General features: G+C 34.8%; 1 protein-coding gene across 8 annotated transcripts in view; it reads left to right on the forward strand.

The window, feature by feature from the left end:
• HMBOX1 (homeobox containing 1) overlaps window positions 1–26,220 on the forward strand; it is a 198,141-nt gene that overhangs the window by 134,362 nt on the left and 37,559 nt on the right. For all 8 annotated transcript variants that reach the window (XM_042983540.1, XM_042983543.1, XM_042983544.1 and 5 more), the window contains exons 5-6: window positions 444–554; window positions 11,812–11,965. In XM_042983540.1, the coding sequence (XP_042839474.1) occupies window positions 444–554; window positions 11,812–11,965 (265 nt within the window). The remainder of the gene's footprint in view (window positions 1–443; window positions 555–11,811; window positions 11,966–26,220) is intronic.

Raw genomic sequence — 26,220 nt, forward strand, 5'->3', positions numbered from 1 at the left:
TTGATAATGAATAGCAAAACTTGCTGGCTTCATTTTTTTTTTTTCTTCTCAGTATCAGGTAAAAGTTCTAATATTCTCAACCAGGATTGGGGTATAGGTGGTGATAGAAGGAGCACAAATCTAATAGACTTCTGACATATAACTATTAATTAGGAATCTCTTCATTTATCTCACATGAACCTAGCTTATAGATTAATTTTAGAGACCACTTTCAAGTCTCAGTTAATAAAATGCTTTCACCTCTAGTAGATCATTGCTGAGTATATTCTAGCCAGGGCGGGCGGTCAGCCTTTACAAAGAAGTCTTATCATGAGAGAGTTTGCTCGAGTTGCTTCCTTATAGAGTAACACAGAGAATAAAGCACCCACTAACCTAGGACCAACATAGCCCTCAGCTTCCCTCTAATTTCAGTACCCGCAACAGCTGTTTCTCTTTCTACACAGGGATCAGTCAGAGCCGGATCTCTCATTGGCTGTTGCAGCAGGGATCAGACCTGAGCGAACAGAAGAAAAGAGCATTTTACCGATGGTATCAACTTGAGAAGACAAACCCTGGTAAATATCATTTCCTTATTTTATTGCATCTGAAACAAGACTATAATTAATTACTTTTTTAAATTTGTATGCTGACTTGTCTTCACTAAGGTAGTTTCATACTTTCCTGTTGTTCCTTTTTCCTTCTAAACTGTAAAACCTAAGCCCTGATTATATCAGTTTTTAGTTTAGGGTCTAATACTAGTCCTTTTCACTCCTTCCTCCAAGGCACCTCTTTGTTTCCAGATTATATGCTTTTTCTAACCATAGTTTGAAAGCAGCAGTGGCTGATTTCTTTTTTCAACTATAGGTTCACACATAAGATTCCATATCTATTTTTTTCTAAATGTTACTTTAGTTAATAATGTTAATTTCATACTTTTATTTAGTTTATTCTATACTGTATCCAGTGATCTCTGCTAATGATCTTCTATTTCTAATTACCTGGATGATGAGCATGTCTTTGGACTTCAGACTGAAACTGCCCTGATGACTTTGGCAGCAGCAATAGGTTGGAAAGTAGAATAAAATCTGAAGGAAAAAAGATCGCGAGAACCCTTATGTCTGAAGTTGCCAGGAGTAGGCAAGATCTGTTGTAGGATACCCTTAACAAGTGGTATATAGAGTCTGATGTTGTATGACAGCCTGTATCAATCTACACACTACACAGACTGGTGGCAGCGAGCCTGATCTCAAGGTTAGCCTTGTGATTGAGCTGTATTCTGTAATAGCACAGCATTAAAGCCATTGCTTATTATAGGTTAAATCATCAGTTGGAATATTGCATATTGAAGACTTAGCTAATAATAGTATTGACTCTGAGATAGAAATAATGTTGCAAAACATATTTATGTGTATGTGAGTGGTAAGTTTTTTGTTTTTGTTTTTTTAAAGATCACATTCCTGATCTGAAAGGCCCAGGCAGGACAAAATAGACAGACCATATCAACATCTCTGCAATGGATTTTTTTTTAATCTACCCTCCCCCAGTTTCTATTTTGAAATGTTTCAGATGTACAGAAAAGTTGAAAGACCAACACAGTGAACACCTGTTTACCCTCTTTTTAGATACAATAATTGTTAACATTTTGCTGTATTTGCTTTATCCCTGTAAAATAAATGAATAAATTTAAAAATCTATTTATGTATATGCATGTATACACCTGTCTTTCTCTTCAGCATTCCTCTCCTGAATAAAAGAATAATCGCCTGAATAACCACAGCCCCTATGGTTGTATACTAGATACAAACATCTAGTTTATATTCCTATTTCTCTAGTTGCAAGAATGTCTTTTTTTTTAATCAAATAGTATCTGATTTAGGTTGACAAATTGGAATTTGTCATATCTCTTTAGACTCTTAAGTCTGGTCACTCAAACTTTTTTTTTTTTCATAACATAAACTTTTTAAACTCTCTAACCTTACAGAATGTCCCATATTCTGCATTTTTCTCTTTCCTCTTAGGGTCAATTAAATTATTCCTCTCTAGTGCCTGTATTTCCTGTAAACTACAAGTTAGGATTAGAGGCTTGATTAGATTCAAATTAAACATTTTTGGCAGGAATACTTCATAGATTATTTAGAGAGGGCATGTAGTAATGTCTACAATATACTTTGAAATGCATCAAAATAAAGTGGATAAGGAGGTAGATAATGTGATAAAGTAAATGGGTACAATGTTATATGATATGAATATAGATTTTCATCATAAAATTTCTTCTTTGTTTCTGTATGTTTGAAAATGTTCACAAACATTGGGGCAAAATGCTTTGTGAGTAACGTTTACCTCATGTATCAAGGTTTATGTAATGTCAGGTTGTAGCACTGTTCATATGCTAAGTTCAATCATTTGTTAAAGTAAGAACCACTGGATCTTGTCTTTGCAATTTGTAAATAATCTGTAGGGTGTCATTTTGTCACTGGATGAACAGGAAACTTTTGTTAATGGTTTTAGCATCCATTGATGATGCTTACTTAATGAGTTATTCTGTTGGGGATTGCAAAATGGTGTTGATCTTATTTATTTAGTATTCCTTCGACATTTATTAGCTGGCAGTTTTTCTGCAAAGAACCTTCATTTTTAGGTATTCTTATGATAGGTAGATAGGCAAGCAGATCTCTCAAACTAATGACTCTATTGTTGCTGCCATTAGCTAAATGTTCTAAAGGGGCACAATTCAATAGAAATACAATGCAAATGACATGTAATTTAAAATTATCTAGTAGCCACATTTTAAAAAGTAAGAAATAGCTAAAGTTAATTTTAATAATCTATTTTATTTAGCAAAGATATATTGACACTTCAAGTTTAATTCGATACTTTTCAAAATTATTGAGACTTCTTTCTCTTTTTCTTTCTCTTTGTACTGATTCTTTGAAATTCAAGTGTATTTTACACTTCAAGCACACACCATTTTCAACCAGCCACTTTTAGGTGCTCAATAGCCACATGTGGCTAGTGGCTACCCTATTAGACAGTCTTAAGATAAAATCATACTTGAAGCAACACTTAAAACTCAACTCTAAGCAGTCTTCCCAAAGACATCACTTCATCCATGACTCACATACAACAAAGCAAATCAGATGGTGAATGACAAAAACTTGGCACTTGGTCTGCTTAATAGAGCAGTTTAGGCTGATAACAAAGGTTCAGGTAGGTAAATAAGGAGCTATACCTAGGGGGTTCATAAACCTGGCACATCTCAGCAATTGTCTGCCAGGAGGGAACACCCGAGAGATTGTCAAGATATTCCAAAATGTATAGGGCAGAACAGTGAAGAATTTGAAGGACAAATACCAGTCAACTGTGTCAGGCATTCATCCTCTATAAGAAAAGGGATTTTTGTCTCTTGCATTGGCACTTAGAACAGTGCCTTGATATATCATCACAGTTGGTGAGGCTACATTCCTATCTCACACTGGGATTTCAAGGCTGAGCTCTAATTCCAGGAGGAGACTAGGATGCCAGGAAAATAAATTCACCAGAAAGAGGAAGGGGACTAAGGTACAGCTCTCAGGCCACCGCAGCCTTGTTGTTGTAGCTGATCTGATAGCACTGCTGACTGCGGAATACTACTATTGGAGTCCAGTTTTTAGCACTGGGGTGATATAGTGTTCTTCTGAAGCTGTTTTATTAAAAATTGTTGAGTGCTTGGCTGAGGAGCCAATGGGACAAAACTGCCATCTGTGGGATTATGATTAAATGTCTCTATGTCAGAATCCCGCCCAGATGGAGCAATACAGCCTGGGGTCAGGACCGGTGGGGTACAGAGAGCCCCTAGGTCAGGAAACGGGCCGGCTGGAGAGGGGACCACCCCTCACCCCTCACGCAGTGCACTTTGGTGGGGAACCTGGTGCTAAACCATTCGTAGGTGACCTGCTTCTGGGTCCAGGTTTCCTGCATAGCAAAGCAGCTCCCTAGCTGCGTTCTATTGAAAGCGCTCTACACAAGGGTTTGTAAAAGTAAATTTTCTTAACTTAAAAAAAAAGAGGGACACCTGGGTGGCTCAGTCAGTTAAGCATCTGACTTCAGCTCAGGTCATGGGTTCAAGCCCCACGTTGGGCTCTGTACTGACAGCTCAGAGCCTGGAGCCTGCTTTGGATTCTCTGGCTCCCTCTCTGTCTCTACCCCTCCCTTGCTCATGCTTTGTTTCTCTCTCTCTCTCTCAAAAATAAATAATCACTAAAAACAAAAAGAAAAAATGTTTTGTTTTTTATCTTATTTTTTATTTCAGTTTGTCTTGGGATCAGAGTTCCACTAAACTATTATCAGGAAATTGGAGGAAGGTGGAACTAGGGCATTAAAACAGGAAAATGGGAAAACACTAATAGCATTCATCCAGCTGTTGATAAGGAATTGGTTTCTTTAAGGAACTAGTACCTCCATTTAAAAATAAGTTCCCCTAGGGGCACCTGGCTGACTCATTTGGTAGAGCATGTGACTCTTGATCTTGGGGTTGTAAGTTTGAGCCCCATGTTGGATGTACAGTTTACTTAAAAGTAAATAATAAATAACTAAATTCCTCTAATTATGTACATTTGGTTTTCAATGAAGTTGTATTGCTGATTGTCCCCTTTTTAAAGGACTTCCTATTTTTATTTGAAAACCAAATCCATATAGGTTCCAAGTTCTTTCTAGTCTGGTTTTCTGTAGGACAAAATTTAAAGTTAGCTGAAGAGAGGAGGATAAGTTTATAATTGTCAACTGGTAGTTTTCATAGCATTAACAGTAATTGGATGTTAGTGATTGAAAGTTAATTTTTAGAAGTTTTTCATTGCATTTTCACCTTTAATATAAGAGCTAATATGGTATACAATTCTTTCTAGGTATAAATGCATCTTTGTTGACTTTAAAATAACCTTTGATTGTAGCTGAAGAACTAGTATTTTTTCTTCATGGACCTTTGAAACTACTATTCTGTTTAGATAAGATGAACTAAAATTATGTTAACACCTAAAAATAGCTTATGCACTGTCCAGTCATTAGTTGCTTGTAGTACATGAGAATTTTCTTTGCAGGTCATTGCAGGGGTGATTGGAATCTACCTAAATGCCTCTCAATCAAGAACCAGTTAAATGAATTATAGTATATCTATAAAATGGAATAGTATGGAGACTAAATAGCTAGGTTTTAAAGAGGGCTTTATATGAGTTAAACTTAATATGTAGAAATATCAAATTCTTAAGTGAATAAAGTAAGGTGAAAACATTAGAGTATACTGCCATTTATATAGAGGGAATACATACACACATGTATATGCTTATGTAAACATAGAACATCTCTATCAGGCTGTATTCGGACCTAAGAAAAGTTCTGTGGAGGCTCTGAGAGACTGGGAGTACAAGGTAGCAGGAATACTATTAACTGTATAACCTTTTGTATCTTTATCAATTTTGTACTTGTACTATAATATTCAAAAAGTACATACAAAGTTTCATGGAAAAGAGAGAAGGAGGAAGAAAGGGAGGGAAGGAGAGAGAGAGGCAAAAAAAAGAAATTAACCTGCCTTGTTAACAGCTTTCAAGATATAAAAACTACAGAACCTAGGTTCACATAGTCAAGACCTGTTTATTGATAAGTTCTTTTATATCATAATTTTTTACTTGCTCATCAGAATAAATGGAAATGGTACCATCCCATTGCATATATTCTGGGAGGAAAATGCAAAATTAAGAAAAATCATTAAGATGAAAAGTGCTTTTTTTGTAAATATAAATATTTAGAAAATAAATTTAAAAAAAAGTTTGTACATTCTATCCCTCTATTCTTGGGCTCAGATCATTTCTCTCTATATTACCTTGACTGAAGTTCTTTTTTTTTTCCAACCTTTTCATTCTGGATCCATTTGGATACAGGATTTTGTTTGTTTGTTTGTTTTTTAGTCTCTTTTTAAGTAGACTCAGCAAGAAAAAGAATAAAGTAGATATTTAGGTTGTTTTTACTGATAATCCAGTTGATATAGATATAGTGTAGTTCTCTGATAACAGACACATCATTAGAATTTCCCAGCATATCCCAAAGCCTGCCAAGGAGTATGAATAAAATGGACTGATGGAAACTGATCAAATACATTTTATCTTGTTTCTTATGAAAACATTTACAAGAAAATACCTATTTTTTTTAAAGAAGTGTGTACTAAATTCACCATGGTTGACATCAAACCCCCCTTTATTTAATCAAATTAAGCTCAGCAGTCTTTTCCCTTGTCTAATTTAAACATTGCTATAGCAGACAGGGTTTGCTGAGTTCCTCTTGGCTCGTGGTACTGCTCTGCCTCTTTCTAAATTAAACAAATAAAATTTGCCAGGAGGCTCATGCAGGGAGCACATGAAGTAAAATATGGAGAGCAGAAATAATGCCTTCTGTCTTCACTACTGCAGTGTCAAGAGCGTCAGGGAAATCACGTGTGTGACATAGGGGACAATGAGAAATTGCTTTTGAAGAAGCTAGTTTCTCTGAATGGGATAGTATGTTGTAGTCATACTTTTGTTAGTTGATTGGCAAAAGCTCACCCAAAAGTAAACCTGATAAGCAAGAAAATTATCATATATACAAAGAAAACATTTATCAAAATCTAATGATCTTAGCAAATTAGGAAAAGGTTTTTTTCCTTTTCCTCTTGGGTTTAGATTTGCTAGATAAATGTGCAAAATTTTGTTCTTAATGAGAGCCCAGATACAAGATAGAAAAAAATGTTTCTATAAAGAAAATAGGTACACATTTCCCGTAGGGAAAAAAAGTGGGTTCTTTAGCTAATCTAGAACTCCTATATTCAGAGGGGTTTAGAGTCTTACATACATTATTCCTGCATTCTTAGTATCTTTGTATTTTTCTGTCAGAGTCCAGAATTTTGAAACCATTCTTGGATTATTCATTGCTCTCCATCCATGTTGACTAAAGCAAGATTAACTAAGGTTTCTAGAATAAATCTGTGTTTATTGGAGTATTTCCAGAATGCTGCTTGTGCTATTTTTAAATACTGCTATATTGAAGAAGAAAAAGGAACAAGAAAAAAATACCTCAAAAGTAATGTGATAATACTATGTTTCAAATTCAGTATATTTACAAGTTTGAAATTACAGAGTTTCCAGAGTTTCCACCTTGTGCATAAATTATAAATTGCCTTGATTTATTTTAAAGTAACCAGGTCACTACTTAATTTCATCTCTTCTTTTTTTCCCTCCTTCATTCTCTCTCCCTTTCTTTTTCCTTTGTGACCAATTTTATTTCACCTAAGTTTCCTTTTTATAGAAAAACTGGACAATACAGAATATTATAAAGAAGCATAGTTACATGACCAATAAGCCCCAATACCAAGAAAGAGCCATTATTATCAGTTAGTTTCTTTTCTTCAACCTCATCTTTGTATTCTTTGTTTTATTTATACCCATTTATCACTCAACTAAGAAAGCATGCCATAGTTTTAATGTGGACTGCTAATTATAATTTATTGACCTATTCCTCATCCTTCATCCACTGAAGCCCTGAAACTTTATCCTTTACCAGAAGCCAGGCTTTGGATGAAAGGACCTACTACTGCCTTAGCCAGTCTGTTTTTACCTCATCTTGATCAGCCTTGATAGCTGCTTGGCTCTGTTTTGAACCTTCTATCATGGCTGTTGAACAAAATTTATATAATGTAACTTAGGTAGATTCTAGAGCCCTTGTTATTCTGTAATCCCTGCTTGCATTTAGAAAATGCAAAGACTCTGAAACACTCCAACCCCATTTTTTTCCTTTGCCTAAACTTTGTTAACTTTGATGCAAATGTAATGTAAATGTAAAACTTTGATGTAAATTTAACATGTAAATGAATGAGTATGGCTGTGTTCCAGTAAAACTTTATTTAAACTATGGCAGCAAGCCATAGTTTGCCTACATTTAAGCCATGAATCTCTAAAGCATTGTGTGATGATACATTTGTCCATTTGAGGAAGAAGGTAAATATTTACTTCACACACAATAGGAAATCATATCTATTGAGGGTTCAAACAATAAGTCTGTAAAAATATTCTGAATGATAACAAAACATGTTGGCCATAAAAGAAGAGGTTGACAAATTTGACTTCATTAAATTTAAGATCAGAAAGCACACCATAAATAAAGATAAAAGGTGAATAACAAACTGGAAAAAAAGTTGCAATCTGTGTAACTAGCAATTGGTATTGTTTTAACACACCAGTAAGGTGAATAACTCTTTTGAGTTATTGAAAAGGCAAAAGACAAGGAAAGTTCACAAGGAAAATTCACAAGGAAAGTTATGTGAATTTTGGTAAACAAGAAAATATACTCATTAATAGTAAAATCTCAGTATTAAAGGAAATTTTTTTTGCCTGCCAAATTTGTAAATGTGAATAGTTAGTAATACTCATAATCTTCAGTACACTGGGGAATATGGGGAAATAAACAACTGGAGATCGTTGCAATGTCTTACATTTATTTTGTATTATTGTGCAACAGATTACCCTACAACTTAGCAGCCAAAAACAGCAAACATTTATTATCTCACAATTTCTCTGGGTCAGAAATCCAGGAGTGGCTTAGCTAAGGTGGTTCTGCTCAGAGTTCTCATGAGGTTGTAGTTGAGCCATCAACTGACTGGACAGTCTACCTCTAAGGCCACTCTTGTGAGGGTTGGCAGGCCCCAGTTCCTTCCTCCTTATTGCCCAGGGATTTCCAAGTCCTCGCCACATGGGCATCGCCTCTGGCTCCCCGAGTGTCCTTACAACCTGGCAACTATTTTTCCCCCAAGCAAGTCATTCATCTAAGAGGTAGAGCACCTAAGACAGACACCATGGTATATATATTCTATAACCTGATATCAGAAGCGATGTATCATCACTTCTACCACATGTTATTGGTCACACAGAATAATCCTGGTATAATATGAGAAGGAACTACACAACAGGGTGAATACCAGGAGGCAGGGATCCTTTGGAACCATCTTGGAGGCTGACTGCCACATAGCTATATTGGTACTGTATGCCTAAGGTCTTATTCCTCTCTGTCTGCTGGGTTATACTGTTCTCTACATGGTATCTGATGTAGCTAGAATGTCCAGAATGGCTTTTTTCCCTCAATTGTGGCACCTGGGAGCTGGCCAGGCATCTTTTTTGTTTGTTTTATTTTTTTTTTCTCATGTGTATTTATTCTTGAGAGAGAGAGAGCCAGTTTTGGTGGGGGGCGGGCAGAGAGACAGGGAGACAAAGAATTGGAAGCAGGCTCCAGGCTCTGAGCTGTCAGCACAGAGCCCAACGTGGGGCTAGAACTCATGAGCCGTGAGATAACGACCTGAGCTGAAGTCGGACACTTAACCAAATGAGCCACCCAAGCACCCCTGACCAGGCATCTTTCACTCCATGTAGCTAACTTGGGCTTCCTTACAGTATCATAGGGTCAGGTTAGTCATACTTCTTATATAGCAACTGGCTTTTCCCAGAACCAGCATTGCGGGAGATCTAGTAAGAAGCTGCAAGGCTTCTTATTACCTAGCCTTGAACTCTTTCCGTTTTCTGTTGTCAAAACATGTCACAGGACAAACTTACATTCAAGAGCATGATTACCAAGAGGTGTGACTTACTTTGAAGGGCCATCTTTGGAACTATCCCAGGAAGTTAGGCTTTGGAGAGATGATGCTGGCTTGTTCTAAAGCTAGTGGAGGTAATACAAATTGATCTGAGCCTGGATATACTTTGAAGATAAAATTGACAGGGTTTGCTATGGACTGGATATGTGGTATGTCAGAGAAATAGAGAAGTCAAAGATGAATCTGGAATTTTGCACTGAGTAATTTGAAGAATAGGGATGCTATTTACTCAGATGGGAAGGACTGTAAGACAGCAGGTTTGGAGAGGAAAATCAAGATTGGTTAAAATATTGAGCCTCTGTATAAGAGAATGCATATAAATATATAGCTATTAAGGTGAATCTACATAGAGATCTATATGTAGTGAAGTAGAAACACTTCCCAAGGTATTAATTACAAGGTACAATATACAAAGTATGGGTGCACCTGGGTGACTTAGTTGTGCGTCCAACTCTTGATTTCAGCTCAGGTCAGGTTATGGGATCAATCCCTGCATCCGGCTCAGTGCTGAACATGGAGCCTGCTTAAGATATTCTCTCTCTCTCTCTCTCTCTCTCTCTCTCTCTCTCTCTCTCTCCCCCTCCCTCCCTCTCTCTCTCTCTCTCTCTCTCTCTCTCTCTCTCTCTCTCTCTCTCCCTCTGCCCCTCCCCAGCGTATGTGCACATGCATGGTGTCTCTTTGTCTCTCTCTCAAAAAAAAAATAAGTAAATAAATAAAATAAAAATAAAGTATTCTTTTTATGAAGAAATAAATATATATTTATTAATATGTGCATTATTCCACATAATTCTAATAATTTATAACCTTTCTAGGGCTAGATTAAGAGTTTGTATTTTATTCCATAGGCAGAGGGAACTTTTTGAAGGCTTTTGGTCACTGGAATGCTGTGATCATAATTATGCTTTGGGAAGATGAATTTAACAGTATAAAGAATGAAGGAACAATGGGAGATCCAGGGACTGAGCTCTGTGAATGCATACCAAGTTATATTTAAATTCTTTGAAATAAGTCTACAGAGTTCAGAGACAGTATTGCTCTTTTGTTTTGTTTTGTTTTATTCATAGCTTCTATAGCAAGCTTAAGTCTATAGCAAGCCAAAAGAAGGGGGGGTGGGGAGGTTGGCGAATGGTGAATACACGCATTATCAGAAGTTCATTATTTGAGAAAAGGCTAGTCTAAATTAATAAAATATCCCAGTTACATTTTTCCCCATTGGTTTTATTACATTCAAAAGGTAACAGAAAATAATATAGCTTTAAGAGGTGGTAGACCTTTGGAGATCTAATTTAGTTACCTAATAGACTAACATCATGTCAAAAACTACCTTACTGCCTTTGTGCTATATATATTTAACTTTTTTTCTTTAAAAGTTTACAATAATTAGGATTATTTTAAATTCATCTTCTACCTGCATACATTCTTTAAGGGCTCCATTTTCTCAATAACAAAAGTCCTTTGAGTGGTAATGAAAAGTTTTGAAATGTATTGTATATTGTTCAAAAAGATTAAAATGGGTGCCTGGGTGGCTCAGTTGGTTGAGCGTCCAACTCTTGATACCAGCTCAGGTAATGATCTCTAGGTTCGTGGGTTTGAGCCCTACGTGGGGCTCTGCACTGGTAGTGTAGAGCCTGCTTGTGATTGTCTTCTCTCTCCCTCTCTCTCTGCCCCTCCCCAACTCACACTCACAGTCTTTCTCTCAAAATAAATAAATAAACTTTAAATAAATAAATAAGCATTTGTTTTAAGAAAAATTAAGTTCTCACTAGTTCAAAGACCAACACTTTCCTATTCCCCTAAAAAGAGAGATTTTGGGCTTTGTTTCAAAAAATGACATAAATGACAAGCGACCAAAAAAATTTGACATTTTAAAATGATTAATGATGAATTTTTTAAGGAGAGTTTTTTTCCCTTTGGATTTTTGTTGGGGCAAAATTTTTTTTATTTCTCCATGCTTCAGTGCCGGTAGCCTGTGGCACAGAAGCCAGGCAATGTTTCAAGGCAACAGTTTGCACTGGCATGGGGCACTGTGAGAGACCCTGGGGATTTTTTTTTTTTTTAATGTAAATAGCAAATGTATTTGGCTCACAAGTTTCAATAGAAGGACAACAATTTATTGTTGATTTCATGATTATATTTGTCATTGGTTTTAATAAATTGCAAGGTATTTTGCTAAAAAGTCTTGTTTGTTTCAGGGGCTACACTAAGTATGAGACCAGCCCCCATTCCAATAGAGGACCCAGAATGGAGACAAACACCTCCTCCAGTCTCTGCCACATCTGGCACCTTCCGACTACGACGAGGGAGTCGATTTACCTGGAGAAAGGAGTGCCTCGCTGTCATGGAAAGGTACGTGTCTCCTTTCCCATGAGCAATGTCCCAAACTTAGGAAAGAGAGAAACTTCAAGATAGATTTGGACAGTTTCCATTTCAGACGAGTAATTTGGGATGTAGGTTCTATCTCAAAATATATTTTGGGGTATTATAAACGTTATATTATTGAAATAAGATCTTACCATTTATAATTCATAAACTGGAGTTAACATGTATGAATATAACTAAACAGTGTTCTCAGTAACTTAAGAAACTTTAGAAGACTTTTTCTGAGTTTAGATCTTTATATTTTATTTTGGAAATGCTCTTTGAAGTCTTATTTTCATCAGAAATATTGAATAATTATATAGAAGGCCACTGAGATTTTACTTCCTTCAATCAGGAGTATGGCCTAAATGAGCTCAGTCCCAAAAGTTAAAAATACTGTTTTTTACTTTGATTTGTTAATTTATCTTCTGACTCTAGCACCAGTACCTTATCCATAGTCAGTATATTCAGTATGTTTTAGATTGGAATTTGATCTTAGCTTTTGTTTTTCTACCCAAAATGGTATAGATTAATTAAATATGATTATTAAATGTTCAGTATATTTAGGGTAGATCCTGTAGTAGAATTGCCCTTTTAGTCTCCTACCTAAAAGTAATGTTTATGGAATTCTGTTTTGATGGAGAGTTTTATATTCAATAAGGTAATAATTTTCCACTTAAAAACTATTTATTCCCAAGAATAAATATAGAGAAAAAAGAATATATTAGGCAAAGGTAAAAACAATTGAATTTTCATATTGAGATTTCTCAATAATTTCAATAATGGAAAAGAATGGAATTGAACGTTTAAAACTGGGTTTAACTTCTAAGTTAAACATAGAATATGTTTACATAGAATACAATGTTGACATAGAATACATATTGACATTGAGCCAGCTTCACCTTTTTTCCCCCATTGTCTAATCTGATCAGTCGAACAGCAAACTGGAAAGAGCATTTGACTGCGAGTCAAAGACCTGAAACCTGGATTTGGCTTTGGCATTAACCAACTGTGCAACTTTTGCAGCTCACAAACTCTAAGCAGTAACTTTTTTATCTATAAAATGAAGGTTTTTAATATGTCATCTGGACTTCTGTCATCTCTCTTCCTGCCTATTTCCTGATTATCTCCCAGCTCATTAGACATTACTACCTGAAGTAGAAGGATATTTAAAATGCCAAAGTTGAGGCCATGTTTTTTGTTCTTGTGATTAGGTTGAAATTAAAAGGTTTGCTTAATGAGGATGTTGGATCCAGTAGTCAAAATGAAACTATAGATTATTCATTGATGTTATCATCTATAACTTTTCTCACTCTTTCTATTGTAGATTAGCGTAGAAGCCATTCATTGAATAACAAATCCTTATATGCTTGAGCAGTTAAAATAGAAGAGTGAGACATTTTCATCCCAGAGACCTGATGTTTATAATCTGCTTTATTTTTTTCATCTAAAAATTTTTATTCTATTAAAAAATTTCCCCAGAACTTACACATAACACACATAAATTTAAATAATACCAAACTTAAAAATTATTTGTGGTACTATACCTTTTCCTCTTGGTAACAAAGTAGGCTTTGGTATTAGTTTCTAGTTGGTGTAAGTTCTAATTTTGCTACTGATTCAGCCATTTAATTTACTCATAAAGATACCAATATACATTTATCACATAATGTTTGTGTGATGAGAGATTAATTTTAAAATTGATAATATTAGGGATGGGAAAAATAATAAAATTGATAATATTAATAATGATAGGCGATATTCCTAATGCATTTTCAGAATTGAACCTCATAAGCTTTGCGATTCTTTTTATTTTTTCCCAAAGCAACAAAATCTACCCATGGAATCACACTAATTAAATTTCAGTTAAAAAGACATTGAGCACTTACCCCATGTAAGACTCCCATTTAATCTTAATTTTCATTTTTTAACCTTAATTTTAATAAGTGTATCCAGGAATTGGTTATCTTAGGTTTAATTTTATCTTACTTGGCACAACCAGTAAGAAAGTATGTGGTTTATTCCAGTAGTTGTAGAAACGCAAAAAGCCTTTCAAAGTATTTAATAGCATTAGTACAGAAGATCATGGAATGATTTCATTTTGTGAAAGTGGAACTTTTTATTTTCTAACATGGAATATAAAGTTCCCTAGCCTCAGAGCAATGTGTGATGTTTTTTCCTACACTGAATAGGTGGATAAATATTTATGCACAGACTGTAAATCCAGCAAAGTACTAGGGTTACTCAAATATATTAGTAGAAGTCAAAGTCACTCCATTCTTCATACCATACACAAGACAAATTTCAGATGAATCAAAAAAGGTAGTCCATATAAATAATGGAAGAAAGTATGGGTATCCTGGAAATGGTGAAGTTTTTCCTAACTAGGACTCAAAATCCAAAATATGAGAAAGGATTGATAAATTTGATTACATAAAGTAAAAGATAAACTTTGAGGGGGCTCCCGGGTGGCTCAGCCGATTAAGTGTCCAGCTCTTGGTTTCAGCCCAGGTCACAATCTCATGGTTTCATGGGCTCAAGCTCTGCATCGGGCTCTGCACTAGCAGTGGGGAGCCTGCTTGGGATTCTTTCTCCCCCTCTCTCTCTGCCCCTCCCCAACTTCTGCTATCTCTCTCTCTCTCAAAATAAATAAGTAAACTTTTTTGAAAAAGAAAAAAACTTTGGGGATAAAAAACAAAAACAAAAGAAAAATTGGAAAAAAATATTGGCCACATATTATTATCCCTGATGTATAAACAGCTTTTATAAGAGAGAGACCAACAGCTCTGTAGAAAACTAAAGATATCAGCAGAAAAGCAAATGCAAATGGCTCTTGAACATATAAAAAGATGTTCAGTTTAACTCACACTAAGAGAAATTCATATTAAAATTACACTGAGATACTATTCTTATTCTATCACACTGGCAAAAATCCAAAAGTTCCATAACATGTTCATATTGATTGAGCTGTAGGGAAATGGGCACTCTCACATACTGCCTGTGGGGAATGCAAAATGGAACAACTTCTGTGGACAGGAATTTGACATTATTAGGGACAGTTACTCACAGATTTGCCCTTTGACTCAGCATTCCCATTTCTAGAAAATTATCCCAGGGGTAAACTGACAAAAATATAAATACAGCATCCCTGTTTGCAATAATGTCAAAATATTGAATACAACCGGTGTGTCTATGGGTGGTGGACTTGGGTAATTAAACTATAGTGCACCCACACATTGGATGTGCAGGCTCAAATAATACAGTGCTATGCCACAACAAAAGGAATGAATTTTCCTTCCTAGAGAATGAAAATCATACTGTGTCCTTCTGTACTATCACTGTTAAATATTTCGTAAGGCTTTTTTACATTTTTGTAACTACTGGAATGAATACTTTTCTATATACGGTGATCTCCAGAATATAATGTTTAAAAAAAACATTTTTTTGTCTGTTGTATATAGTTGGCTATCATTTATGTATTTATATATTTGCTTATAATTTGTTTTAAAATGAAGGAATACACCATAAAATAAACGGCTACCAATAGAAGAAGAGAAAGAAAAAACAGAAGGAACAAGAATAGAAGCTCAACTTCTCTAAATATACCGTTTTGACATTGTAACCATGTAAATATTTTATGTATTTATAAAACAAAATTAAGTTGAAATGGGGGGGAAGGTGACCCCTAAAATATAATGAAACAAACCTCACTGACTTAAACATTCATAACCTATATCAAATAACTTTATAACACAGTATTTTGACTATGCTTCTTGGTGGGATACAGCTTAGGATAAGAAGAACTACAAAAAAAAATCTTACCTTGTTTTTACTAATTTGATAATATTAATATTGTTACCCAGTTGCTATTTTTATTTGTATAGATACAGATATAAATAAGACAATCATAATTAATGTTCCTAGGAATCAAAGTTTTTGGTGTAAAACAGATATAAAATCAAAATAATTAAGTAAAACACTATAATGTGTATGTGTGTGCATATAGAAATTTATCTCGAATTTATTCTTTTAACAGCAGTCTTATTGAGATACAGTTCACCTAAGTAAAGTATACCATTCAGTGCTTTTTAGTGTATTTACAGTCATGCAACCATCACCATAATCAGTTTTAGAATATTCGCTTCACCCCCTAAAAAGCCCTTGTATCCAGTAACAGTCACTCCTTTTCCACTCATTCTCCCCCAACCCTACATAACCATTAATCTGCGTTCTCTGAATGTAGATTTTCCCTATTCTGGACATTTTATATGAATGGAATAATACAAATGTGGCCATGTGTGACTCACTTCTTTCACTTAGCATATCTTCAAGGTCCATCCATGTTGTAGGTTTGACATACTGCATTCCTTTTTGTTGCCAAATAATATTCCATTGTATAGATATGCCATAGTTTATTTATTCATTCATCTGTTGATAGACATTTGGAGTTGTTTCCTTTTTCCAGCTATCATCGCTAATGCTGCCGTCAACAAAATTTGTGTACTAGTGGAATTACTGGGTCATATAGTAATTGTGTTCAGCCTTTTGAAAAACTGCCAGACTGTTTTCCAAAGCAGATGTACCATTTTACATTCCACCCAGCACTGTATGATGGTTCCAGTTTCTCACCAATACTTATTATCTGTCTTACTGTTACTACCCTCCTAGTGTGTGCAAAGTAGATTCTCACTGTGGTTTTGATTTGCATTTCCCTGGCCAATAATGTTGGGCATCTTTTCATTGGCTATTTGTATTTCATCTTTAGAGAAATGTCTATCCAGATCCTTTGTCCATTTTTTAAATTGGGTTATTTGTCTTTGTATATTGAATTGTAAGTTTTCTTTATGTATTCTACATACAAGTCACTTATACATGGTTTCCAAATATTTTCTCCCATTCTGTGGGTAGTCTTTTCACATTTTTGATGATGATCTTGGAGTACACAAGTTTTTGACTTTCATAAACTCCAGTTTATTTTCTCGTCTGTTGTTTGCACCTTTATTGGCTTGTCTAAGAAAGCTGTGCCTACATCAAAGTCACAAGATTTATTTCTATGTTTCTTCTAAGCGTTTTGTACTTTTAACTCTTAAATTTAGGTCTTTGATCCATTAGAGTTAATTTTTACATCTGATGTGAGTGAGGTTAGGGACTGAACATTATTCTTTTGCATGCGACATCCAGTTGTCCCAACACTGTTGAAAGAACTATTCTTTTCCCATTGACTAGTCTTGGTACCCTTGTCAAAAATCAGTTGACTAAAAATGTGAAGGATCTCTTCTTTTCTATTCTGTTCCACTGATCTGTATAATACCCTGTCATGATTACTGTTTTATTGTAGTAAATTTTGAAATCTGGAAATACAAATTTTCCACTTCCTTCTTTTTTAAGATTGTTTCAGCTATTCTGGATTCCTTGTATTTCCACATGAATTTTAGGATCAGCTTGCCAATATCTGCTAAGAAGCCAGCTATACTTTGGTGGGAAATCCCAAAATCTTGAATATGAATTATAAATAAGAATGTGAATTTGTTATAGTTTCTCTTGGACAAAAGGAGGCGGTGTACTTTCCATCTCTGCTTAACTCAAACAACCCATGAACAGTGATCAACTTAGTAGACATTAGCAGTCCTAGGGCACAGAGTGTGGTCATAAGTGCCATTAGCACTCCTTGGAGAAATGTCTGATTCTAGACTTGGCACAGGAAATATACATGATAAGACTAGAGATCCTGTTAAAGCAAGAAGGCCATTACAGATAAGTGACTAATACCAAAGGGACTCAGGAGCTAACTTGAAGAGGCTCCCCCTCCCAAAGATGGGGGTAATTTGAACATCGAATTATATTACCATTATTATTATTACCATTGGTAATAGATTGAAGCACAACAAACTTATTAAAAATCCATATATAATAATGTTACTAAAAAAATTATTGGTCACACCAAGAGAATGTTAGAGAACCAACTAAATATTTAAAAGTGGTAAAAGGAAAGAACTGACTATTTAACTTGTCTTTCGCATATGAACTTTATCCCTGATTAACCAAAAGGCTTTCTTTAATGAAGGATCTCAACTAATAAATGAAAAAGGAATAATATAATTAAAATATCTTCATTTTGTAAACTCCTAATGAAATAATAGATCTGACAATGATCATGAATAGGTGCTAACAAAAAGACAGACAACCAGGCATTATATACCTCTTGGAGGATGTAAACACCACCACCCACATAGAGTATTCTGCTAACAAAATTGAACCTGAATCAAATCAAGCGTGTAGGTCTAGCTCTAGGTTGGTAGGAAATATTAAACAAAGTTCTGTCAAACAATACTATGAGGAATTCAGGTCAACAAAATCCATGATGTGAGAGATACTAAGAATATAATAACTCAGTTATTTCAAGTGCTTTTTAAAAAATGTATTAGCCAATTAAAGAAATTTGATACACTGGATAAATGATGATTCTAATTTCAGTTATGATAATGGTAGCTTGTATGTAAGTGGTGCTACATTTATAAAAGAGTTTTTGTCTTTTAGAAATATGTACTAAAATATAGAATATGATGAAATGATATGATATCTGGGATTTACTTCAAAATGACAAAGTGGAAAGGCAGAGGCAAGGGTGTGGGTAAAACAAGAGTAGTATTTGTAAGTTGATGGTTTCTATAGCTTCTGTAGTACTTACTTGGGGGTTCATAGTACAGTTTTCTCTACTTTTGTACATATATTGTATGTGTGTTAAAGATCTAAATTTTGGATCAATTCATGTAGAATTATGAGAAATGAATGTCTTCATTACCAAAAACCTCAACTACACAATGTTATCTAATAACATTTACTTAACAAATAAACAAATGTCACTATACAATGCAATGGTGTGAGCATAAATAGTTCCTTCAGTCTTGGAGTTTACAATCAGCTTGGAGAGACAGACATTAAACATAATTAGACAAATCGAGGTAAAATTGCAATGGTAATACATGTATGAAAGGAAAGGTTCATGGTGCTGTGAGATATTATAATAAAGGATAAGAGTAATGAAGTAAATAGAGGATAAGAGTTAATGAAGTAAAAGGAAAAGGGCAAACATTGCAGGTGGAGAGGAGAGCTGTAGTCATCTAGAACTGCACTGTCTGATACGGTGGTGACATGTGACTGTTTAAATTTAAATTACTTAAGATGAAATAAAATTTAAAATTCAATTCTTCAGTCACACTAGCCACAATTTAAGTACCTACTAGTTGTGTATGGCTACTGACTGTAGTTTTAGACAGTATTTCTATCACAGAAAATTTTATATGGAATATTTGTATCGCTGCAGAAAATTTTATTAGATGGCTGTGATACAGAACAACTGTAACTCATCCCCAATAAAGAAAATAATGGGTATATTTGCCCCATAATAATTTGTTTTTGTTTTTCTTTTTACTCAAAATCATAAGGCAAATACAAATACAAATTAAAAAGCAAACATTAAGTCTACTGAAATATTTTAGAAGATTTTCTATATGACAGTGACAGAAACAGATTTTACTCATTCCCATATCAAAATTATTTTGCTTCTGTATCCACATATAACCCTGCTTTCCACACCCAGCCCTGTTTTTCAGAGTATAAGATTTAAGAATTTATTATTTATGATGATTGGTCTTTTTTCTCCTTTAGTATGCATGCATGCATGCATTCATTCATTCATTCGCCTGTTTATCAAAAGTATTTATACATGCTACATCTGGTAGATATGTCTCTTGAGTCTTTTAATTTGCATTCACTCATTCACTTGTTTATCAGAAGTATTTATACATGCTGCATTTGATAGATATGTCTCTTGAGTCTTTTAATTTGTAACAGTTCCTTACACGCGTGCATGCGCACACACACGCACACACACATGCACACACACGCACACGCACACACACACACACTTTGTTCATGTTGTTCATTTGTTGAAGATACTAAGGCATTTGTTGTATTGAATTTCCCACATTTTAGGTTTGGTCAATTACATCCTCTTATGTGTCTCTTAACATCACCTCATATTTTCTGTAGAGTGGTAGTTAGATCTAGAGTCCTCATTTGATTTTGGTTTAGTTCTTTTGGCTACTTTGTCCTTACTAGTACATCATATAAGGAGGCACATTATGTCTGGTTGTCCCATTTTTAGTAACTATAGGATTAACCATGGGATTCAGTTCTGTCATCTTGATCCACTTATTAGAAAGTTCCCCATCTAGTGAATAGTTTTAGGGCAGTGATTCCTAATTTTGACTTCATATTAGGAGCACCTGGGAGGTTTTAAAAATATCAGTGAGACACTACCCCTGACCACAGGGACATAGAGGTATATTTGAAAAGTTCCCAAGTGATTTTAAAGTACAGCTAGGATTGAGAATCACTGTTGTGTCATCCACTAATGACTTTTTCCTAGTCACTTTTTTAATAAGGGGTTACAAAATAGTTACATTCCTAGGGTGCCTGAGTGATTCAGTTGGTTAAGCATCCAACTTTGGCTCAGGTCGTGATCTCACAGTCCATGGGTTCAAGCCGTGCGTCGGGCTGTGTGCTGACAGCTTGGAGCCTGCTTCAGATTCTGTGTCTCCCTCTCTCTCTCACTTCCCTGCTTGTGCGCTCTTTCTCTTTCTCTCAAAAATAAATAAACATTAAAAATTTTTTAAATGGTTATCTTCCAATTTTTTCATTTCTTCTGCATTAATCAGCTGAATTCTTCTATAAAGAAGAACTTTCCCTCATCAACTCTTTAGTTACCCTGAAATATATTCCTTTACATTATAGTAAGCATATAGTGGAGCATTATAGTATAATGCTTACATTATAATTATAGTGAGCATATAGTGGAGCATTACAGTATAAGCAATTACAGAACTGAGGAATAAATGCTATTATGAAGATGGGTACTTGAGTTTATGGGACCATGAGATGCAATCAGAGGAAAGAGACTTTAACAAAATGATGACATTTTGGTTGCATTTTGATGGATGACAGATTCTAGTTCACCAATTAGAGAAGGAGAAAAAGAGTATTATAATACTAGATTATCACTAAGTTCTTTGTGGCAGAACGTGGAGTTTTTCGTTAGGAGCATCTCTACCTTGATTATACAGGACTTAATCATACTGTGCATGCTATAATTAAATAAGTCCCATGCTTAATTTATTACCACAGCTTGGTGTTCAGGCTTTTTCAGAAAGGAGATTGTACCTGATTAGAATCGTCTGTTAGATAATATTAGTAAGAGTATGGAAGATAGGCAAGAAATCAGCCAATCAAGTATGTATTTGAACACATACCAGATGCCTAGAGCCAAGGGTAAATAAAATTTAAATAAATGTTAAGTTGTAGTACCTGCCCTCATATCTTAAGGCATCTTATATTTGAATAAGATTTTACAGTTTGTATACAATTATTGATCTTACTGATAATTCTGTATGACAGTTGACCTTATTTAATCTTCAAAATTTTGTACTGTATATATTTTATTATTTACAGATTTTATGTAAGAGCATTAGAGGAAGGAAGTATGACTAGCCTACATGTAAATGGATTGGAAGTGGGAAAAATGAAGGCCAGCTAGGAAACTGTTAGAGTAGTCTATGCGTGAACGACGAGGGCCCAAAGGATAATATCAAAGCAAACAAAATAGATAGAAGGTAATAGGTATAAGAAAAAAATGTGAAGAAAAGAACAACCTAACCTAGTTACAGACTGAACATAGAAATGACAAAGCAGGAGGTGTAAAAGAGAACTTAACAGATTCTGGGAAACAGAATCTGTACCTTTAGAAAATAGTTTGATTTTGGGCAAATCATTCAACATCTCTTAATATTTGAAATATTTAGAAAAAGAAGAGTTAAGTATTACGATACAGTAAAAAGCGGATGGGCTTCAGAGTCATACAGATTTACGGTTTAGTCCCAGCTTCATTTTATGTTAATCCTTCAGAATTTCAGTTTTCTATAAAATGGGAGATGCTATTATGAGAAGAGTTGCATGAGATCATGTATGTAAAGCACATAGTAGAATGCCTTCCTCATAACTGGTGTTGAGCCAGTGTTCTTTTTCCATTTAAGTTCTTTCCACTTAGAACTTTGCGAACTCATTTCAAGATGTTAAGAGATCTCAGTGTCTCTAGAAAAGGAGATTTAGGAGGCATCATTATATCAGGTACAGTTAAAGCCACTGTATATCAGTGAACCCTGGTCAAATCCATGTCTTGCATTTTGCTTATACTGTTTCTGCATTTTTGTAGCTAAATATGGCTAGAGAAAACTTTAAACCCTGCAGACTGATCTCATTTTAAATTCATGACCATGAACCTCAAGTGGGCCTCTAATTCTGCCAGACATTCATACTATACCCACCTGGTTCAGTCTTTCCCAGTATCCTAAACAATTATTTCACACTTTGCTCTCTCTGCCAACTCGCGTTCTCCTCATGGTGACATGCTTCCTGTTTAAATGAGGCGAATGAAACACTCAGAAACACAAACATGTATAGATTTGAAATTTTCCATAATTAAAAAAAAGATTATTGTTACAAATTTAAAGAGGACCTGGCTAGATTTGAATGGATAAAATAGAATAGATAATTGACTAATACTTATTCATTTATTTTTATAGCATCTGCTATGTGCTAGCACTGAGGTAAGCTTACCTCCAGTAGTTTGCATACTCACAAGAGGAGAAAATATCATATATATCATAAGTCAGAAATAGCTGCTTGTGCAAATAATGTAATGTCAGACTCAAATGTGGTTTTTCTTCAGCAAACCTAACCATCCTTTTGCTAATTCAAGAAAGGACTTACTAGGTATGAGGCAAGGTGCTAGGGATGGATACCTTCTAGGTGAAAGGAGTAGAGGGATGATGAACCTAGTTGGCTTGAGTCTTTAGAGTTTATGGTCAGAAGTGTTGGAGGCTTTATGGCCCAGGAACAAGGTGTCTAATGTACTCCTTCCTTTTTTCCTTTCTTTTCCCCTTTCAGCAATTTGGGCAGGGTATGTGGAAACAGGTGTGGCTCTGGAGTGTTAGGATATGACTGGGACACAAAAGAATGAAACCTGGCTGTGCACCTGTTCTGGCCTTAAGGGAGAAAGAGAAAAGAACACTTCAAATCTCCGTATGTAGGGTTTTCAGCCCAATTAAGCGAGATAGAAAGAGAAGCAACCACTTGGAGAGGACTTTAACTAGATACAGGAATAAATGTAAGAGTACCTGGCTGTGACAGGTAGAAGAAATAGCACATAATGGTTAAGAGTACTAGCTTTGGAGCCAGATTTGTGTACATAGGGTACTTCTTGCTGTTAATTTTCATCACAGTAGCTGAATGATCAGTCTGTATCTGAATGTGTCCAGGAGAACGGAGGCAAAATGAATATTTTGTAATTCTTCGTGTATTTGTAATTAAAACTATTGCATGTTTTTATTTTTTTTATGGAGCCAGTATACCTGTATACTATTTTTTTTTGTTCCTTCTCTTTCCATGTTTATCTTCAGTGAGCAATATAAAACAAAATCATTACTAAAGCCCAGAACCCTCTGAAATTATAAAGAAAACATTTTTTGTTGCTGTTTAACTTTTGTCAGTCTCCAAAACAACTTTTAAAAATAAACCCAAAATATTCTTCCCAACGGCAAAGAATCAGTATTAAAAATTTTAGCTTGAGAGCGTCTCTCCTCCCTGCTCCCCCAATTTAAGCATCTAAAAATAGCTTCTTAGGATAAAAGTGCCTCTTCATGAGCAAAAATAGCGTCACAACCACAATACTATAACAAACCAAAATTAAATCATAGCTCTAAATTTGGTGTCACTGCTGTTAAACTGACATGTTATACAGTCTGAATATATAATCTGAATTAGAGACATGGGTCTAACTACACAAATACATTTTGTATAAGTGTGTTCTACATCCTGGTAGAATCTGCATAGAAGAGACAAATAAGTTTGTAAAGTGTGTTTCTAGAACGTTGCTTGAGGCTTCTGTAATTTAATTCTCTTGTATTTACTGCATCTTGGAATTCTTCCCAGGACAGTTTATTAGTACTTGGATTTTGGTTTCAGTCTCTTTCCTTTCTCCTTTTTACTTTTAATTTTTTCAGTGAATACTTGGACTGTGAAGGTTAAGAAGACCAATAGTTCCAGAAACTAAATTCTATATTTAACTGCAGACTGGGTGTGGCTCAGACAACTGCAGTGCAAGCTTGCTCGTGTTTTGCCAGTCATCAAAACCCTGACCTACAGGGAACATTCCTTTTCCTAGTCTTCTGACTTTGAAATATGCTGAATTATGATGGTATGATGATATATAGTACACACATTGTATGTATATACATAAAATAAAGACCAAAGAGTCGCATAGGTTCAAACTTAAGTGGCCCTGGAAGATGTTTTTTTCTTCTGTGATCTTTTATAGTAATCTCCCAGTGATATTAACCCACTCTGTTTTCATCGTGCTGCTTCCCATCATTCTTTTATTACTTTTAATTACCACTGTGTGATTTAAAAAATTTTTACACAGGACATCTTCTCCACTTCAGCTCCCATTTCATGAAGCCACATTTTCTTTTAATGTTATTTTCTTCATGTTTTGCATTATATAGGACAGTTATTAGTGTAGTATAGTTTGAGACTTTATTTACCATAAAAAAATGGAGAAATAACTGCTTGTTCTCCTAATAACATCCCTCCCCGCCTTTTTTTTTTAAAAAAGCACTCTATCTCTTGGACAGAATCCTGTTACTTTGTAAAATGAAAAAATAACCACCCAGTATCCTTCTGTATTATTTTGTAGTGTCCCAATATTATTTGATGGTATTCATACCAAATAGGAATCCAAGGAGTAAGAGACCCTGCTCATTTCAGTAAGATATTACCTAGCCAGAAACAAAAAATGTTTTCCTAATGTTGCTCTTCTTAGAGCTTGAGACCTATCCAGATGTTTCTTTGAATGACAACTTGTGTCATATGAACAATAAAGGGACTAATTGGTGTCCGTTGTACAAAAATATATAAATTGCCTCTTCTGACCACTGATTTAGTTTAGCCTCATTTGAGCTAAGAACATTCCTTTGATTTTATTTACCTATATTTGGTCACTATTTCTGCAGAGAATAAGGAAGAGACCCTAAAGATCATATGGTTCAAATAGTTTATTTTTTTAAACCAAGAACCTATAGTTAATAGGTTAATCAACTTGGCTAAACTCACAGAAGAAATGAGATTAAGTTGCTTATTCTGAATCCATTCCCATATGAACCATAGGATATGATTTTTAAAAAAGCATATTCGCTGAACTTCTCAGCCCTTGTTTTAAAAGTTTATTTATTTACTTAATTAAGTAATCTCTACACCCAACGTGGGGCTCAGACTCAAGAACCTGAGATCAAGAGCTGCATGCTCTTCTGACTGAGCCAGCCAGGTATCCCTCAGCCCTTTCTTTCTATCCTCTTTAATTTTTATGTGATAAACATTTGTGTAGTGTCTACTGTGTGCTAACCTGTATGCCAAGAATTGGGATGCAAAGATGAGTAAGACAAAAGTCCACTTACCACATTTCACTGAATTTCTTCTTGTCTGTGCTTCTTTATTCATCTCTTACTTCTCTCATGCCCTCTGAGTCTTCCCTTTTCCCTCCCTCACATTTTTTTCCTTTAAGTACACCTTCTACCATCACACTTCTGTTCTTAGTTGATCATAATGTGAACTGCGATGTATACTTTAGTACTTCCTATACTTATTGAATAAAGTATTATGCTCCTTTATCATTTAAAAACAAATTGGCCATTATATCTTTCAAAGAATTAGTAAATGTTATAGAATTTCTGAAGATCTTTCAAGTTTTCAAATTATATTGCTCTATGATTCTAAATAATTTGTTTCGTGTGGACCCTTTGTTCTTAGACTCCATGGCTTTTGATAGGAAAACACTTCCAATCCTAGAATTAAATCTTTAGAAAATAATTGGTGCTTAGCATAACAACATGAATAGATTAATAACTTCAAAGAACAGAATCCCCTCCATGATAACTAAGTTCTATCAGAAGACTAGTTATCTAGGACTGTATTTATGTATATTCATATAATCTGTCTCAGCACCTTGTCAGTCAGCTTGTGTTCTGATCTCTCAATTTCTGTGTTCTTATATTATAGTAATGAAATACCTTAAGGGTATTACAACCTGAAAATGCATAGAAATCATTGTTCACCTACATTTTATGAGCTTA

Source organism: Panthera tigris, chromosome B1 (genome assembly GCF_018350195.1).
Source record: "Panthera tigris isolate Pti1 chromosome B1, P.tigris_Pti1_mat1.1, whole genome shotgun sequence".
NCBI lineage: Eukaryota > Metazoa > Chordata > Mammalia > Carnivora > Felidae > Panthera > Panthera tigris.